The sequence below is a fragment of the Dasypus novemcinctus genome, chromosome 2, assembly GCF_030445035.2.
Source record: "Dasypus novemcinctus isolate mDasNov1 chromosome 2, mDasNov1.1.hap2, whole genome shotgun sequence".
Classification (NCBI taxonomy): domain Eukaryota; kingdom Metazoa; phylum Chordata; class Mammalia; order Cingulata; family Dasypodidae; genus Dasypus; species Dasypus novemcinctus.
In genome coordinates this window covers 156,001,651-156,022,136 of record NC_080674.1, presented here as the reverse complement: position 1 = coordinate 156,022,136, position 20,486 = coordinate 156,001,651, and the positions used below count along the sequence as shown (strand labels likewise).

Here is a 20,486-nt window from a genome sequence, read left to right as displayed (position 1 = left end):
TAAATCTAATAGTTAACCCAGGATCTTGATTTAATTGAATACTACACATTGGAGTAATATTACACATTTCCTTTTTGCTTGATTTGCAAAATGAAGGTGAAAAACAATAGGAAAACAAACATCTGCTCTTATAGAGAATCAGTTGAAGATAATCACCCCCTACACATACATACAGTTTGGTACTTCGAAGTGAAGTACCATCGAAAACTGTCATTAGGTTGTATTTCCTAAGACAGAAAGCATTTATTAGAAGAAAGAAATGTGTTTTCTGAAGATGTTTATCTCAAGCTTTGAAAGACACAAGCATTTTCTGTTTCACTTTTACGAATGTCCCCTCCTGATTTCCAATTCTCAGTGTGGTGCTAGAATCATGTATGGGGTGGTCTCTGTCTCTTCTCTATCCCCCATCAACGTTAATATTAGTGGTGTCCAGTGGTCCACTATGAGAGTCAGTGTGAAAAGTGAGAAGTGAAGAAAAGATCCACATCATCTTAGCAACAGATCAGCATGCATGGAGAACAGAATGTTGTCCGGAAGTATACCAAGTTAGAAAACAGAAAAAACAAAAACAAAACACTCCAACTTTGGCCAGCTTAAAGCCGATGTACACACATCAGTGACAGACAAGCACGAAAGAACAAAATGCTAAGTATGTTCTCATGAAAGGTTCCAGGTTTAAAAGGAGGAAATTAGTTGGTTGAATCTTTGAAAAAGGAAAATGTGACTTTGAACAAAGGGAGGTTATGAAGTGATAGCATCTTGTCACTTTCAATGTGAAGATGGGGTAGGGAAGAGGCAATTTGATAAGGAAGGGTGAAGACCGAGCTGCTCCATTTTAACCCTTTAAATGACAATGTTTCGAATAGGCCACTTTGAAGTTCTGATTAATTATACTGAGCCTGAAACACAATTAGACTCTTTCATATCTGAGCTGTGTATAGATTATAACAGACCTATTTCTAAGTCACACAGAACCATCTTCTTTTCAACTGTAGCATAGAGGCTTTGAGCAAATTGTATATTAAGTGAACTGTGTTAATTAAAGATGGATGGATTCGAGTGTTAGACACCGATTTCTCCAGAGGGACATCCCTAAACACATACTGAAATCTCAATTATTTTTCCATTAGCATTATCTGAATATAAAGACTTTTTTTGCCTATGCTAGTAAGAACTACTTGGCATGCATATTTAAACAAGTCACGCTGAATTAGCTTTAAGAACAGGCTCTTAACATAATGGATGCATTAAAATGTAGAGCAAATGGAGGAGACTCATAAAGACCTCAAGAAAAGACCATGAGATAAAAGATACCGCAAGCTTCTCAGCCATTTTCTAAGTCCTGGATTATGGTAATAACTTTCATAGCAGATCAGTCATTTTATGCCTAGCTACTGACATTTTAGCTCTGTTAAAACCTACCTGGTGAGAAAGGTAGCACCTACCCTTTTCCAATTCACAGGTACATATGTGGCTGCTTCAGAAACATGCTGCAAATAAACCAGTTTTTTGGTATTTTTTTGTTTTTGTTTCTGGCCTATTTTAAAGAGAAAGTGCTTTGTGCAAGGTCAAATGCTCAACCGCATGCCAGCCAATGAAGACATACTCTGTACCCAAAGTTCCTGCCCCACAGTTAATGGGAGAAAAAACAGTGATGAAGCATTTGAACTCAATCCTTGTGAGCCCATTTAATTATGATGCTTTAAAAAAACTGAGCTCAAAGGTAAGGCAGACTGTGCCAACTGCATCAAAGAGTATTTATTGGTGATACTATAACAAATTTGTAATATTATAAACCCGAAGAAACTGAGAAAAACGAAAACCCTTGAGGAAGATCCTAATAAGGAATTTGCAAAGGACTACCTATAAATTGAAATTCACTGAAGTAACAGTATTTGGGGGGATTTCTTTGGCAGGGGTTTCTTATCAGTGAGGTCCAATAAAACCACTTACCACAAATTAACCAGGAAAGGATGCTCCAGGCCCTGCATAATCTGGAGTTCCTTGAAGACGTTTCTCACTTCATTGCGTTCCACACACTTTTGTTTATTCATGTACTTCATTGCATACATCTTCTTGGTATCACTCTTCTTTACAATGCACACCTATTAGGGCAAACCAGAATGAGAAAGTGGACAGGGCAAGACTGGCCATTGCGATGAGTGAATAAGGCTTGTTATCTTTTTTCCTGTTTTTTTAAATCATTTTTTTTTATTTTTAAAAGATATGTAGGGCCCTTATCACTTGCAACTTTTTGATGTTAGAGTAGCCACTCTGCTCCACTTTAGGAATAAAAATTTCATTTTTTCCCCCTGTACCAGATCAACTTCTGAATTGAATCCTTGCTTTCTCCAACACATTTGCCTGCTGTATCTTGTCTGCTTGTTTTTGTTTTGTTTTGTTTTTCTTTAGACATCATTTTGGAGGAAAAACTGAATCCATTTCAGGTATTTTCCAATAACAAATGACATCTTTAGTCATGCTCTGAGTGATGGAAATGGGCATGGCTATACTGTCAAGCTAAACTAAACTTTGCAAAAAATTTATGTTCACCGATATAGGTTATATAAGTAAAGGACTAGACAGTGAACAACCATGAAATATAATTTACATGTTTTTGAAATTCTAGAGACCTATTTTTAAAATGCAAATTCTACAGAAATAGTATTTCCCTCAAAGTATGTCCCTGAGAAATTAATACTCATGGTTTAAATCTAGAAGGTTCTAACAAAAAATTAGGTTGAGTATGTATATTTTTCATGGTAGATTTTTGAAGATGAAAACATGGTGCACCTGGGGAAAAGGAAAACAATAGGTAGCTTTCTTCCCACATAAAAATAATTAACTCTTATGTTGACAAGGTAACATTACTAGAGGTACACCTGGTACAATTTAAAATGGTTCTGAAACTTTACTCTCCTCTAGGGTAGTGAGAAGTCTTAATTGTCATGAGAATAAACAGATTAGACTTAATGAAATAATTCTAAGCACGGTATATGTTTATTATGCAGCTACCTGTCATAGTTTCCTCAAACTGTGGTGACAATTTTATAGAAACCTATTATAAAAACATCTCTGAATTACCTTTCACTGTGGTCCCAGTAAGTCAGACCTCTGCTTCCTGAGCTACATTACCCTGAGGTGATACATATTTTGATTCTCACCTTCCCAAAACTGCCTTTCCCAATGGCTCGCAAAATTTCAAAGTGGTCAAAGTTGACTGTAAAACAAAAAGAAAAACATCATGAGAGATTATCAATTGCTCTTTTGTGGCTAATAAATAATAAAGATTGGGCTAAAGAAGTACATTCTAGGGAAACAGACTTTGGCCCAGTGGTTAGGGGATCCGTCTTCCATATGGGAGGTCCGCGGTTCAAACCCGGGGCCTCCTTGACCCGTGTGGAGCTGGCCATGCGCAGTGCTGATGCGCGCAAGGAGTGCTGTGCCACGCAAGGGTGTCCCCCGCGTGGGGGAGCCCCACGCGCAAGGAGTGCGCCCGTGAGGAAAGCCGCCCAGCGTGAAAAGAAAGAGCAGCCTGCCCAGGAATGGCGCCACCCACACTTCCCCTGCCGCTGACGACAACAGAAGCGGACAAAGAAACAAGACGCAGCAAATAGACACCGAGAACAGACAACCAGGGGAGGGGGGGAAATTAAATAAATAAATAAATCTTTTTTTAAAAAAAAAGTACATTCTAGACTACCTTAAAATGCCAATTCATTGATGAATATTTAGTGAAACGTACTGTATACTAATCACAGTATTTGGAGCTGGAATACGGTGAAAATAACATAAAAATCTTATCTACCTTTATGAAACCCATGGTCTAGCAAGAGCTCCATAGAAGCAGAGACTCATATAGCTTAAATAGTCCAAAAATAAATAGAAAAGCAAAACTTCTGATGACTGTTAAGAGAGGCTGTGGGGCTCTAAAAGCATGGAGCAGGGGATTTGACATAGGTGATAGGATTAGCATCTCTGAACAAAGTACATGTATAGGAATCTAGTCCTAAGCACATAACGCTCTACTGAAGACTGGCACTTCAAAACTCTTCTCTCTGCTGATTTTCTGAATAGAGTTACTATTTTCACTCTAAATTATTGGTATTTTCCCAAGTAGAAACCTATTACACCCATAAATTGATAGAATGGGCTTAACTGCAGAACACAGACATCTGAGAGACTGGGATCTGTACATGCACAGGTGCCCACTGAACGGTGCTTTAAAGTTGAGGTGATCTTCCACATCTGCTATTTTACAATGTCAGTTCACAGAAATTGGAAGCAGTAGATACTTAGTTTATGTGTAGCTTGGTCTTAAGTCCATGTGGGAGCCAAGGGTGTGGGATGCCCCCCAACCCCAAACAAAACACAGCCTGAAGCAGGTAAACTGGTGTAAACTGGACAATTACTAGTTAAAAAGTAACAGACAGATCTCCCTGAAGGAAAGAATGTACTAAAGGTCCTACAAACTTTAATCCCCCCTCAAGGCTGTATGCTCCCTTCCTGTGATAACATCACCAAACACCCCGTTTGTGTGCCTCCTGTAACATTTGCAGAAACCCTGTTCTCACACCCTCTGGAATGTCTTTGCCTTAGACCCCAGTGCAAAAAGCTATTTTTACTTACTTGATATATTATTCAAGTGAAATACTTATCTTCCTAAACGCCCTGAGTTCTGAGTTATGGCACCCACTAGATCATATTCTCTATGAGGACAGGGATTATAAGTCATTTTGCTCTCCCTGGTTTCCCCTGCACCTCAGACAATAACTGGCTTGAGATAGCTGATCGCTTAACTCTGCACTTCCCACAGATCCCAGCACAGTGATTGACATGTGGTTGGTTCTCAGCAAACAAACTGAACTCAAAGTCATAAGAATACTCAAGAAAAATTGCTCCATAAAAATACACAGAAAGAGAGGCATCCAAGATGCCATCTCTCTTAGATGAAGGTGAACATGGGGAGTGTGAACATTTGAATTCTCTAAAGAGGTGTTTTTCAAACTGAGTCACGGCCTATTAGTGGATTATGAAATAAACTTAGTGGTCATAGAAGCATTAAAAATTTAAATGGAGAAAACAAAATATCAGAATGCCTCAACTGTGGTAAGAGCAGTGTTGCCTCTGAAACTTTTATTTTGGCTTTATTTAAGTGGACAGATAGATATGGATGAGGTCATGATGTAACATTTTTACTGTTGTTTTTTTTTTTTACTGTGGGTCGTAGTCAAAATAATTTGGGAATCACTACTATAAAGCCTCTAGTCCTTCATTTTCCAGTATTTATTGAAGGACTGATACTGTTTTTAGCAACCTAGCAACCTAATGCCAAAGTTATTTTCTGATTCAGCTCCTTCCTAAGAGGATGTATTAGTCAGCCAAATAGATACTGATGCAAAATATCAGAAATGGGGTGGTTTCTGCAAAGGGTATTTATTTGGGGTAGGAGCTTTCAGATACCAGGCCATAAAGCATAACTTACTTCCCTCACCAAAGTCTATTTTCACGTGTTGGAGCAAGATGGCTGCCGATGTCTGTGAGGGTTCAGGCTTCCTGGGTTCCTCCCTTCCTGGGGCTTGCTTCTCTTTCCTCTGTGTGCTTACTTTCTGGGGCTCCAGCTTAAGGCTTCAGCATCAAACTCCAACATCAAACACCCTCAACTTTGTCCTTTGCCATGCTTTTTATCTGCTTTGCCCTAATGATGTGGCCCAATCAAAGCCCTAATCATAACTTAACCATGCCCAAGTACAGACCAGATTACAAACGTAATTCAGTATCTATTTTTAGAATTCATAACCATATCAAATGCTACAGAAGATTTCTTAAAAAATTCTATGATAGCAATTCATGGTGTGAGTTCCATCGCCAATCCTCAAACCTACAACTACCTTCACCACTTACACATACCTCAAACCTACAACTACCTCACCACTTACACATTCTTGAGTTTCAGACTGAAATTACCAAAGCAAGGATCTCCTTACACTTGTTACCTGAGTCTAAATTATGTATTATGTACATCAAATTGTTTTAAAAATACTGATCAGAATTTATTTGAAAGTCCAAGATTTCATCTTGAGCAAATCCAATAAACTGTAATTTCTCCTTTTAACCTAGACCAGAATGCTATGATGGTATGTTTTAATCTCCAAGCATATAGCAGGCATCTAGAAAGCACAAAGTACCACTGTAATATTAATCCATGTCATGAACAATGTCTCTCTGTAAACCACTTGAAACTTTAATGAAAGAGGATTAGATGCCAGGTTTCTGGTCTACTGGCAAAAATACCTGATTTAGCGTGACCTTCCAAATGTCAGGGCCCATAAAAGTGACAGGTCAAAAGGATTAGGGGTGAATCCAATGTAAGCTGTAGTCCATGGTTAGTAGCAATGCTTCAATATGTGTTCATCAATTATAACAAATGTACACACTAATGAGGGATGTTGTTGATGAGGGAAAGTGTGGGAGGAGAGGGGGGCACATATGGGAATCCCTTATATTTTTTAGGTAACAATTATGTAACCCAAAGCTTCTTTAAAAATAATTTTTTTTTAAAAAAGGATTATAGGTACAACATCTTATTTATGCCTTTATTTCTAATAAAAAAAAAATGGACTTCAGTCTGGAACTGCCCTGCATAAAGTCACTTTTATATGTAACAATACAATCCAGGGAGAAAGCCCATGACAGATTAAAAGTGACTGGAAGGGACGCTCTTATGCAAAAGTCCATCACCAGCATCACTAGCAAGACGGAAGGCTGAGCTGAAAATGCAAACAAACCTCATAAATTCAGACTAAGGAGAGATGAAGACAGAATTGTGGATTGTGTTGTCAACAAAATTGCAATTGTATTTTAGATATAGGATTTTCTTAAAGTGTGCATGAAATAGCATATCCACTTTTTACTTAAATCTTTGACCAACTTGTGAGATTCACTAGCAAATTGTTCCATAGGCCAAAATGGGCCTGCAGCCTGTTTTTGTACTGCCCATGAGCTAGGAATGGTTTTACGTTTTGAAAAGGTGATTATTATGAATGATAGAGATTATATGTGGGCTGCAAGGCCTACTACGCATAAACTCTGGACTTTTACAGAAAAGTATGGTGACTCCTGGAATTAAGAGTACAGTCTCTGGAGCCAGATTATCTGGGTTAAAATCCCAGTTCTAACATTTCATAGTTGTGTAATTTTGGCAATTTCTACATTTCTGTTTCTTCATCTATAAAATGGGGATTAAAATAGTACATACCTCAGGGTTGATAGGAAAATGAAAGGTGTGAGCATATACAAAATGCTTAGAACTCTGCCTGGAACTAACTGTGGCAGTTTGGTATTGTTTACAAATTCTAAAAATAGATATTGGCTTGTGTTTGTAATCTGGTCTGTTCCTCTGGGTGTATTAGATTGTATTAGATTCAGAGGTTTCACTTTTACTTTATTAAATCGAGATTAGGGCTTTTGTTTGACAATGTCATTAGCGTGACTCAGTTTGGCCCCCCTTTGTGGGCTATATAAACAGATACTCAGTCAAAGACGGGGAAGTAGATACACAGAGGAGGAGAACAGAGTTTAGTTTTGGATGCTGGAGCCCTGGGGAGAGAGCTGATCCATTTGCCTGATAGGTTGCCACTTAAGAGACCAGAGCTCTGAACCAGGTAAGAAAACCCCCAAAAAAATGAGCCCTGGGGAGAGAGATGAGCCTTATGCCAGACTACAGCTGAGTTCGGAAGAAGCTGGGACCACAGAGCCTTAGGAGGAAGATGAAGGCTGAACGCTTGCAGAGACCAGCAGACTTTGGTGAGAGAAGTAACTTACACTTTATAGCCTTGTGGCTGTAAGCTTCTAACCCAAATAAATACCCTTTATATAAGGCAACAGACTTCTGGTACTTTACATCAGCACCCCTTTGGCCTACAAAGACACTAACTGTCACTACTAGTACTACTATCACCACTTCTTCTTAGGGAATATCATAGTTCATAGCTCCCAACAAATACCAGCTTATGCTTTCATAGCACATGGGCATCATCAAGTAATGTATGGGGAACGCAGCCATCAGTGTCATTTCTATACATTTGGGCTTTTCACAGTCTAGGGTTTGGTGTTCATGCAATGTTTAATCTCTAAAGCAAAATTAACGTTCTGTTTATATTTGTTTCTTGCCCTTGCATCATATTCCAAAAGTTTCCTTCTAGTTCATGAGGAATTCTAGTACCAAGAAGACCCAAGGGCCTTCTTGATGCACTTTGGACCCTTTGTAAGGTTTGAAGGTAGGGGCTGACTGAGGGCAGAGGCAGAACCTTTTTCTCACTTACATAGACAGGGCAGGGCTTCGGTTGGAAAACCAAACAGGTAAAAAAAGATGCGGCCTTCAGTGCCTTCAGGATGTGCCTCTGATGTTTTATTAACCAGAAGACCTTTTAAACATAGATATCTTAAAGGACTTCTTTTAGAATTTCTTTTGGGTCAGTGCACATCCCTCCACTATCAACCAGATACAGACATTCTACATGCAGGAGGGATCTGTTGATGCAGGAATCAGTACAAATTTTGTTTTGATGTCTTATCTAATCCTCAAACCTTATAGGATATATAGAAGAGGGTAGCCAGGCTCAGAGAGATGAAATAACTTCCCGTGATCATAACTAGGACAGTGCTACATTCATATTAGGGTGAGCTCTAAAAACAAAGTAAGGCAAAATCATGTTTAGTCAAAATTGCCCTTGAAAGATCCCCTAAAAAGATACCCTTCTGTAAACTGAGTCTTTCAAAAACTCTTGACCGTTTGTCTCCTTTGTATGAATACCCATTGAAGCAAATGACTTGCATTTAGGAGCTGTTTTATGAAAAACACAAGAAAAACAAAATCAAACTTAGCTTATTGGTTCATCTAATAATTGATTAGAGACACATGGAAAGTAAATCAACTCAAGGGATTACTGATTGTCCCTGCACAGCTGCACCTGAGCATGGAAAGAACCAATCCACCTGAGCCTGCTGAGCTGCCTTCATGTAAAAACAATATGCACTGTTCAGATTCTAGACCCGGGCTCTGAACTACTATTTCTACAGTTGTCTTAATATTAGTCTTTTTTTTTTAAAGCTCCCCTTTCCTGCCTGCCCCCCGCCCCCATTATCTGCTCTGTGTCCATTCACTGCATGTTCTTCTGTGTCCGCTTGCATTTTTTGTCAGTGGCACTGGGAATCTATGCCTCTTTTTGTTGCACCATCTTGCTGCATCAGCTCTCCATGTGTGTGGTGCCACTCCTGGGCAGGCTGCACTTTTTTCACATGAGGCAGCTCTCCTTACAGGGTGTACTCCTAGCGCATGGGGCTCCCCTATGCGGAGGGCATCCCTGCGTGGCACAGCACTCCTTGTGCTCATCAGCACTGCACATGCGTCAGCTCATCACACGGGTCAGGAGGCCCTGGGTTTGGACCCTGGACCTACCATGTGGTAGGCAGACGTTCTATTAGTTGAGCCAAATCCAATTCCCTTAATATTATTCTTATTGTGTATTTACCCATCCCAGAAGCAGGGGAAATGAGGTGGGATTTCTTCCTGTCTCTTTTAAGAATCACACAAGTTTGGGTTTTCCAAGTCTTTTCCTAAACACAAACATGCAGATTCTGGAATCCAGTGCTATTTTTTTTCTTCCTTTGTTTAATTCTTTACTGTCTTCTTTTCCTTTTTTTGAAAGATTTTTTTTTGCTCTCATCCCCATTGTTTGCTCTCTGTGTCCACTGGTTGTGCATTCTTCTGTGTCTGCTTGTCTTCTCTTTGGATGGCACTGGGAACCGATCCTGGGACCTTTCAGAGTAGGACAGAGGTGCTCAATTTCTTGTGCCACCTCAGCTCCGTGGTCTTCTGTGTCTCTTATTGTCTCTCCTCTGTCTCTTTTTGTTGCATCATCTTGCTGCACTAGCTCTCCACTTGGGCCAGCTTACCTTCACCAGGAGGCCCCAGGAATTGAACCCTGGACCTCCCATATGGTAGATGGAAGCCCAATCACTTGAGTTACATCTGCTTTCCTCTTACCATCTTCTAATTCCACGATTCTGTGTGGTAAATGGTGTTGACAGGAAAAGAGAAACCCTTTTTAGAGTTTGATATAAGACCCAACACTTGGGATTTCAGGGAAGAGCATTTTAGAAGTAAACACAGAAAATCCATTTTATTTCTATTCTTGAGGTAAACAATACTTGGAAAATATTCTTTTTTTCCCCACATAAACAAAAAAGGTTCCTCCCTTTTGTAGGTTCCAAGTCATGAACATATGTGAGTCTATCTCTGGAGAACTGCACATCTTGATGTTTAAGTAAATAATTCTGTTGATCATGGAACAAGGACACCAGCTGTGTGACCTTAGGCAAGTTACTCAATCTTTCCAAATCGCACTGCCCCCACATATACAGGGAGCTAATTTACCTTACTCTCAGGCAGTTTTAGAGATGAGCTGCTGTAAATCACAAGTATAATGTCTCCCCAGTAAATAAGCTTTGGGGTAAGGGAGGTCAATTCATGTTTAAAAACTTACTTTTTTTCACTTAAAATATAAAACTAATAATTACAAATGAGAATAAAGTATAAAACTATGCAATGAAAATTAAGTCTTCTTCCTATTCCAAATTTTTAGGTCCATCAAGGCAACCACTGTTAAATTCACGTGTATCCTTTAAGAGATTCTCTGCATATAGGTATTGATTTTTTTAAATTTAATTTTTTAATTATTTTTTAAAGTTAATAGATCACACAAAACATTACATTAAAAAACATAAGAGGTTCCCATATACCCCACTCCCCACCCCCACCCCCATCATTTTTTTATTGTATTTTTTTTAAGGAATGTAGATCACAAAAAATGTCACATTAAAAAATATAAGAGGTTCCCACATACACCACACCCCCACACAACACTCCTCCCACATCAACAACCTCTTTCATCATTGTGGCACAGTCACTGCATTTGGTGAATACATTTTGGAGCACGGCTGCATCACATGGATAATAGTTTACATTGTAGTTTACACTCTCCCCCCCGCACATTCATTGGGTTATGGCAGAATATATAATGTCCAGCATCTGTCCCTGCAGGTATTGATTTTTGACAGCAATAGGAATATAGTTTTTATAGGAACATAGTTTAAACTCTACATAATTATACTGTCTCCGTCCATTCACGCATTTAGATATAAATCTCATTCTTTTAAACAGCTCTTTTGTACCTCATGGTGTGAATGTACCATAACACATTCAACCTGTTGATAAGACTGTCAAAGATGGTTTAATTACTGCTATCACCAACAATACTACTACAAACATCCTTGATGAGCCTTTGTGTATGCACTTGTAGGTTAACTTTACAATAGTGGAACTGCTGGGTCAAATGGTATATAAATTTTCTATTTCAGTAGATATTGCCAACTTGCCCTCCAAAGATTTTGTGCCAAGTTTCCTTCATACCCATAAGGTGCAAGAATGACTTCTGTCCACCTCCTTGCCAACATTGATATCTACCATTCTTGATCTGATAAGTGAAAAAGGATTACGCTATTGATTTACTTTGTACTTTAATTATGATTGAAGCTGTTAACTGTTTATGTTTAGTGAAATTCCTATTCATATCTTTTGTTGACTCTTTGTAATGAGTTAATAGTCTTTTTGCCTTCTAAGTATATTTAATATGTTAAATGAATTAACTCTCCAACAAGTATGAGAAATATTTTTTAGGCTGATGGTTTTGACAAGGACATTTTTAATAATAATAATTTTTTAGTTATATATAGTCAAATGTATCAATCTTTTCCTTTTATCCTTCTAGATGTCTGCCTTTCTTAGAAAGGCATTTCTCACTTCAAGAGTGTTAAAACATTTATTTATGTTTTAGATCAATAGATTACATTTTTGCTGCTGCTACTTGAGTTTTCATAAGTTTTTTTCTTGGAGAAACGATATATCTATTCAAGATACACAAAATAATAAATATTTCCAAATTATGGCCAAGGAGTTCAGCTACTGCGTGAATTAAAAGTTAAAATAACTTCCTTGTATGCAGAATGTGAATGTGATTGTGACTAAGTGGATGCTTTTAAGGAGCTTGATTCTCTTAAAGTAGGCCCTCCATATCTTGCTTATGCTGATAATTTACTTAGTAAATACTTTACTTACACAGCATGATGTCAAATTCCAATGCTACCTGGCCCTAAGTGATAGAAAACTGAGCCAGTGCAGTCTGGATAAGTTCAAGACTACCAAAACAGTATAAAGTCCACAGTGTAAAAACCTAAAATAACAAAAGTCATGACTGCCTTTTTTTTGTTTGTTAGATTGTTATATAAATTTGCTGCTTAAACTTAACACTGCTCAGGGCGATGATTTTCTAAAGGGAGAGATAATTACTGGAAAATAGTCATTGCTTAGTTGGTCACATGTCCATTTCTGTAGTGCACATGTCCCCTTCTCCAGTCCACAAGGATTATATGTTTCATTTGGAATAAACATATTACATTTGTTTATTCCAGCACAGCAGGGTAAATAAGTGGAATAAAGTAGCTCACAGACATTGCTCACAGAACTCAGTATGTTCACTGACAACAGAAAAATTAATAGCTAGTATCTAATGTTCATGTATGGAACATGAGTCATTATTCTAAGCATGTTACATATATTATCTCAACTAACTTTCGAACAGCTGTAGGAGGCAGTACTACCATTACTGCTGTATTCTTTAGATAGACAAACTGTGGCCCAGAGAAATTAAGCAGTCTTCCCAAAGCCACAGAGTAGGTAAGTGGCAGTGGTAGAGTCCCATTCAGTGGACTCCAGGGCTACCTACAAACACTGTTCTCTACTGCCTCTCAATAAATAAATGGTAATTATGCATAAGAACATAGAATAAGCAGCATAGAGAGGGGCAAAGACCTGACTCTGAGCAAATCCTCCAGTGTCCAACTCTCTGCTTCCTCCTCTTCTTATTCGATGCATTTCTTTTCCATGGACCCCACCAACCACCTACAGTCATTGGTACCTGACCTCAGTTGGGTCACTTGTCATATCTCACTCCTAGATGCCTTGGTCTCAGAATGGGACTGTAGCTCAAGCTATATGGAGCTACACACATATGCTAGATTTTCTATTCTGGAAATGCATGTTTGCCCTACATTATGAATTGAACTACGTTCCCCCCAAATGCGCAAGTCCTAACTCCTGATCTTGTGATTGTGACCCTATCTGGAAATAGGATCTTTGAAGATGTTATTAGGTAAGGTGAGGTCAACCAGTATTGCAGTGGTTCCTAATCCAAAAGAGAACACTTGACACAATATGAGAGTCAGAGACAGAGAGAGAAGACAGCCATGGGCTACAGACAAAGTACGCCATGGACTGTTAGTAATCCAGAACCCAGACTTTAGAAGAGGCAAGGCACCACATACACCTTGATTTGGGACTTCAGCTTTCAGAACTATGAGACAATAAATTTCTGTTTTAAGCCACCCAGTTCATGGTACTTTGTTATAGCATCCTAGCAAAGTAAGAGACCCCTCTTCTATAAAGCTTCAAGAATGTGAGAACACAGCTGGCTGAATGTCGGGAAGGCAGCTCAGCAGGTCAGAGAAAATGAAGTCAACATACGGAGTGAAGCAGAAACAGGAGATAAAGGGGGAGTTCTCCTGGCATTTAAGTGTCTGGTTCTATATCCATATAGCTTTGTTTAGATTACTCTGCAGGTATCTCCAGTAGCATTCCATTAATTTAATATTACAGTTTGTTTTTTTTTTAAATAGCAAAACTGACTCAAATTCCAACTAAAATAAGTATCACTGCAGTAGGGAGAAAAACTGGGTGTGATGGGAGCATATGGCAAAAACAGCCAATCTAGCCCAGGGGAATCCAGCAAATCTGAGGCAGAGGATGATTAAAACCTGAGAAACACAATGCAAGGGACTTTCTCCTTGTGTTGCTTTGGAGGATCAAAAAGATAATTTCCCAGGAAGAGATAAAACATATACATAATTAACTGTAATACCATATGTACAAAATAATATTAATAGTGTTTCCCAAACATGGCTGCCCATCAAAGTCACACAAAACATTTTTTTAATGCAAATTCATGTGCCTCACCTGAATCAGATTCTCTGGAGACTGGACCTGAGAATCTATAGTTTAATCAGGTTCCTGGGGTGATTCTAATGGAGCCTGCCTGGAAACCATCTACAGATCTTTATTTAGGAGCCACTGATCTATTAAGGAAAAGCCACAAGAGTGCCAAGGTGGCGGAAATGATAAAGGAGAGCTTCAATGAGGGAAGTAGTTCAGTGGGACCTTATAGGATGGGTAGGAGTTCAACAGGTGGCCAAGCACGGAGAATGTGCTTCCTGAGTAACCCAAACCCTAACAAGAGGTTCCCAATAGATAAGTGCTGATTACATCTATGGTAATAAATATACCCTTATACTCTTGCCCTGATACCATGAGTTTGAAAGAAATTAGTAATGGTGTCTATAAATAATTCACCCTAGGCCTGTTGTCTTCACTGTGCCATATCTTAAGTCATAGTTAATAATTATACTATCTGCTAAGTACTTACATGTCTAGGTACTGTACCAGCACTTTTTATATATATTATCTCATTTAATTTCCACCAAAACATCAGTAGTGATACCATTATTGGTAGTTAGGTGTATTGACACCCAGAAAAGTTATGCCCTCCAAGAAGTGAAGCTTGGACTTGAACCGAACTTTGTATGACTCCTAGTTCTATGATTTTAGAAACACTCCTGACATAGAAGTTCTGTGTATAATGGATATAAGCACGGAACTCTGGGTTTGGATTTTGGCTTTACTACTTACTAGCTATGACCTTGGGTAACTTATTTAACCTCTTTGAGCTTCAATTTCCTCTTCTGAGAAATTTTGATTATATATAATATCATAAAGTTAAATGAGGAATAAGTGAAGTAAATCACATCAAAGGTGCTTATCAAGTATTTTTGGCACAGAATAAGAACTCAATAAATGGATTAGTAGTAGTAGTATTGTTATTAGAGTCACTTTGTCATCAGTCGAGAATATTGCTTCTCTTGCCAAAATTTTAGACAAAATGATGTTGGGACTTCACATGTGACAAAGAGTGCCAAGAATATCAACTCCATGCAGGCAGACACTGGGTCTGTTCTTACTTATTGCCACACCCACATCACCTATGACAATGATGGGTAAAGAATAGTTGTGTAAGAAACACTTTTTAAGTGGAGGAAGAAGAGTATGAAGTACCATCACCCAAATTCCATAGATTATGGATGGCTTTGTTGAAAAATTTTAAAAGAGAGTATCCTTTATCTTTATGTTGATTTCCTACTTCATTATTTAAAACATGTACCTCTTAAGAAAATTTTTACCAACAATTTATTATCAAAAGTCTTCTTAAGGAGATAGACAGGAAAGAAATCTATATTCAAATGTTGCTTTAATACACAGAAAACTCACCAACATTAAATTACAGTTCTACCATACATCTTGTCCAGAACAAAGATAGAATTAGTCCTTCTTGTAAATTCTGCTGCGATTTGCCCATTTTAAGAATGGACATTGCATGGTTTTCCAAGAAAGATAGAAAAAGCTCAGACAAAATTTAAGATCAAGCTTATTTTACATTTTTGGGGGATTTTCAACTTTTACATGACTGTTAGATGAACGTTGAATGTGTGTCTGGTTGCATACCAAAAAGGAGGTATTTACAAAGAAAGTCTCACTTACATGCTTTTAAGACAGTCACATCGAGATAGGAAAGAAACTGGAATTATTTTTCCAGAAGCCATTGCTATGCAAACAAGTCAGATCAACAGCCATCAGGCATCTGTGTGTCCAGGACTCTACTAGGCACTGATAAAAAAGTGAAAGAAGCTTGGGATTCAGTCATATCCTCAGGAAACTTACAAGGGGAGAAGGAAGTCAGCAGCCTGAGGAGAAATGCAAAACCTGGAGAGTTAAACGTCCCTAATCTCATTTTTATAGCCATCAAAGATTAGTTTGTATGACATAGAAAAAAGGCACCATGGACCATTAGAGACGATTGAGAATGTTGTGGCATGACAGTTTTGTTTCTTGGCTTTTCATGAAGATTGAATGCTTTCATGAAAGACAAAAATGATTCTAGTCAGACAGTTGTGCTGGAATCCCAACTTCACCATGTATGAATAGATAAATGAAATTTGGAAATTTACTTGACCATTCTGAGTTTCAAACTTTCTTTTATAATGTAGTTATTTTTTTAAAATATAAAACTAATATATTTTTGGTATAAAAGTACAGAAATGTAGAAATAAAACAAAACCCTCTAAAGATAACCACAATTAATATTTTGATCTATTTTTCAGTCTTCTTAAAGTTTTCATTTTTATCAGTCTATACATATAAAGGGTCAAATAGTTCTAAAAGGTGTGTTATTAAAAAAAAAAGATAGGACAGTCCTGTGATCCACTTGCCTCACTCTCTAATCTCTCCCAGTCAAGAAGTCACCACTTTTACTTTACTTTTACTTTACTTTTTATTAGTGAAGTAGTAGGTTTACATAGCAATCAAGCAGAAAATAGAGTTCCAACATACCTCCCCCCATACACACACAGTTTTTCCTTTTATCACTTTGAATTAGTGTGGTACATTTGTTAGGATTCATGAAAAATACTGTTATAACGACACTATTAACGATAGTCCATAATTTACATTAGCATTCTCTGTGTGTATAGTCCCATGGTTTCTTACAAAAATTTTATTCTAGTAATACATATGCAACCTAAAATTTCTCCTTTAAACCACTTTAAGATATGTAATTCAATGGTGTTAATTACATTCACAATGTTGTGCTACCATCACACCATCCATTAATAAAATTTTTCATCACTGCAAACAGAAGCTCTGTAACAATTAAGCATTAAATACCCCCTCTACTGCCATTCTAGCCCCTGATAATCTGTACTTTAGTTTCTGACTCTATGAACTTATTTATGCTAATTATTTCATATCAGTGATATCACACAATATTTGTCCTTTTGTGTCTGGCTATTTTCATTCAACATGATGACTTCAAGGTTCATCTATGTTGTCGCATGTATTGGAACTTCATTCTGTTCTATGGCTGAATAATATTCCTCTGTATGTATACACTACATTGTGTTTATCCATTTATCTGTTAGTGGGCACTAGGGTTGCTTCCATCTTTGGGCAAGTGTTAATAATGTCACTATGAATATTAATGTGAAAAGAGATGTTTGAGTCCCTACTTACAAATCTTTTGGGTATATACCTAGAAGTGGCCATATGGTAATTCTATACCTAACTTTCTGAGGAACTGCCAAAACATTTTACATTCCCAAGAACAATGAACAAGTGTTCCTATTTCTCCACATTCTCTCCACCACTTGTAATTTTCTGTTTTTGAACAGTAACCATTTTAGTGGGTGGGAAATGGTATCTCACTGTGATTTTGATCAGCATTTCCCAAAAGGCTAATGATGTTAAGCAATTTGTATTTCATTATACATTGGCCAATTTGTATATCTTCTTTGGAGAAATGTCTATTCAAGTCTGTGGCCCACTTTCAATTGGGTTGCCTTTTTGTTGTTGAGTTATAGCTCTTTATATAATCTAGATATTAAACTCTTATTGGATATGTGGTTTCCAAATATTTTCTCCCATTTTATAGGTTGTCTTTTTACTTTCATGATAAAGCCCTTTGAACAAAAGTTTTTGATGAAGTCCCATTTATATATTATTTCTTTTGTTGCTTGTGCTCTGGGTGTGAAGTCTAAGAAACCATTTTGTAACACAAGGTTCTAAAGATGCTTCCCTATGTTTTCTTCCATGAGTTTGATAGTTCTGGCTCCTATATTAAGGTCTTTGATGCATGTTGTATATGTGAGGTAGGGGTCCACCTTCAATCTTTTGCAAACAGAGATCCACTTTTCTCAGCACCAGCTGTTGAAGAGACTATTCTTTCCCAATTGAGTGGTCTTGGCCTCCTTGTCAAAAATCAGCTGGCCATAAATACCTGGGTTGATTTCTGAGTTCCTTTGATTTTTGCCTCCTTTGGTCTATCTATCTGTCTTTGTGCCAGTAACAAGCTGTTTTGATTACTGTAGGTTTGTAATAAGTTTTAAAATTAGGAAGCATGAGTCTTTTCTTCTCCTTTTTCAAGATGGTTATGGCTATTCAGGATCCCTTACCCTTTCATATATATTTGACAAGTGGATTTTCCATTTCTGCAAAGAATTTTGTGAGAATTTTGAGAAGAACTGCAATGAATTTCACAGCTGAAAAATATTTTATTGTATGTGTATAACACATTGTGTTTATCCATCCATTGGTTGATGGACATTTGGTTTGTTTCCATCTTTTGGCAACTGTGAATAATTCTGCTATGAACATTGGTGTGCAAGTATCTGTTTGAGTTCCTGCTTTTAATTCGTTTAGGTATATACCTAGAAGTGAGATTGTAAGGTCTATGGTAATTCAGTACTTTCTGAGGAATTGCCAAACTTATTTTCCACAGTGGCTACACCTTTTACATTCCCCAAAACAATGAATATTCCTACTTCTCCACGTCCTCTCAAAGACTCGTTACATTTCTTTCTTTTTAAAAATTATATCCATTCTAGTGGTTGTAAAATGGTATCCATTGTGGTTTTCATTTGCATTTCCCTAATGGCTAATGATCTGAGCATCTTTTCAAGTGTTTTTTGACCATTTGTATATCTCCTTTGGGGAAATATCTATTCAAGTATTTGGCCCATTTTTAACTGGGTGTTTGTCTTTTGTTGAGTCTATTTTTTAAATTATCTATTTCATTGATCTCTAATCTTTTATTTCCTTCCTTATGAATTACCTTTCTCTTCTTTGAGACCCTCCAGTTTGAGATTTGGTCTCTGATTTGAGATTTTTCCTTTTTTTTTTTTTTTTAAGGTAAGCATTTGGAGCTATAAATTTCCTTCTCTTCACTGCTTTTGTTGCATCCCATGTATTTTTGATATGTTATGTTTTCATTTTCATTCACCTCATGATGTTTCTTAATTTCCCTTGTGTTTTTGTCTTTGATCTTTTGTTTGTTTAGGAGTCTGTTATTTACAAAAGAGCAAATTTTGTGTGATCTCACTGATTTGGAATAATTAGAAAAAGTAAACTCAAAGAGTCAGAATCTAGAATATAGGTTACCAGGGGATAGGGTGGAGATAAGGAACAGGAAGTTAAGGCTTTCAATGTATAGGATTCCTGTTTGAAATGATGGTAATGTTTTGATAATGGATAGTGGTGACGGTAGCACAACATTGTGAATATAATTAACAGCACTGAAATATATATCTGAATGTGGCTAAAAGGAGAAATTTTAGATTGTATATATGGTAATAGAATAAAAAATTTTAAAAATCCATTAAACTACACTACAGAATAAACCCTATGTTGAGCCATGGACTATAATTAATAGTACAATTATAAAAATGTGCTATAATCACTTGTAACAAGTTGTAACAAGTGTCAATACAAATTGTTAATAATAGGATGGTATATGAGAATCTTGTATATTATGCATGATTATTCTGTAAAACCACAACTTCTCCAATAAAGGGGGGAAAAGAGTATGTTGTTTAATTTCCACATACTTAGGAATTTTCTATTTCTTCCTCTGTTATTGATTTCTAGCTTCATTCCATTGTGGTTAGAAAAGATACATTGCATAATTTCTATATTTTAAAACTTACTGTGACTTCTTTTGTGACCTAACATATGGGCTATCCTGTAGAATGATCCATGAGCACTAGGGGAGACTATGTATTCTGCTGCTGTTAGGTGAAGAGGTCTATTTTTGTCTTTTATGTCTAGTTTGTAGTATCATTTAAGTCTTCTATTTCCTAATCAATTTTCTGTTCAGATGCTCTATCCATTACTGAAAGTGGTATGTTGAAGTTTTCTACTATTTATATAGAACCATTCATTTCTCCCTTGAAATCGATTAATACTTGCTTCCTATATTTTGGAGCCCTGACTAAGTATTTCACTCTAGTGAGCTGTGGCTAGTTAGAAAACTTCTGATGTAATATGATTATGTCTTCCTTTTGGGGTTGGTCAAAAGCTCCAGAAAAGACTATAATTCTCTTGTCTGGAAGGTGAAGGCCAGGCTGCCCATGTTAACAGAGCCAAGTGGGAATGAGGGTTGGAGCCTGAACTGCTGGTGTGCATTCCTGTTTTCAGAAAGGTATCCACAGCCGGCAACTATGCCAAGTCTTTCCCTCCTCTGCAGAAGATAAACTACAGGGTGGGGTGTGGAATAAATGAGTGTGTTTTTTTTTTTTTTTTTCTTTTACCAGGGTAGTTGAAGAGATATGACCACTTTTTAAACAGACATTCAAACAATCTTCCCTATTTTAGATCTCCCCTTTACTTCCAATTCTAGAGGCACCTGCCAATTCAATTCCTGAACTTTCAA

At 37.3% G+C, this 20,486-nt stretch overlaps 1 protein-coding gene across 6 annotated transcripts in view; it reads right to left on the bottom strand.

The window, feature by feature from the left end:
- The window catches only part of STK32A (serine/threonine kinase 32A), a 154,304-nt gene that overhangs the window by 111,264 nt on the left and 22,554 nt on the right, over positions 1–20,486 (bottom strand). For all 6 annotated transcript variants that reach the window (XR_011646843.1, XR_011646840.1, XM_058280464.2 and 3 more), the window contains exons 3-4: positions 3,165–3,220; positions 1,954–2,105 (exon numbers count right to left, since the gene is read on the bottom strand). Coding sequence is in view for 4 of the 6 variants with exons in the window: in XM_058280464.2 (XP_058136447.1) it covers positions 1,954–2,105; positions 3,165–3,220 (208 nt within the window). In the remaining 2 variants the exon portion in view is untranslated. The remainder of the gene's footprint in view (positions 1–1,953; positions 2,106–3,164; positions 3,221–20,486) is intronic.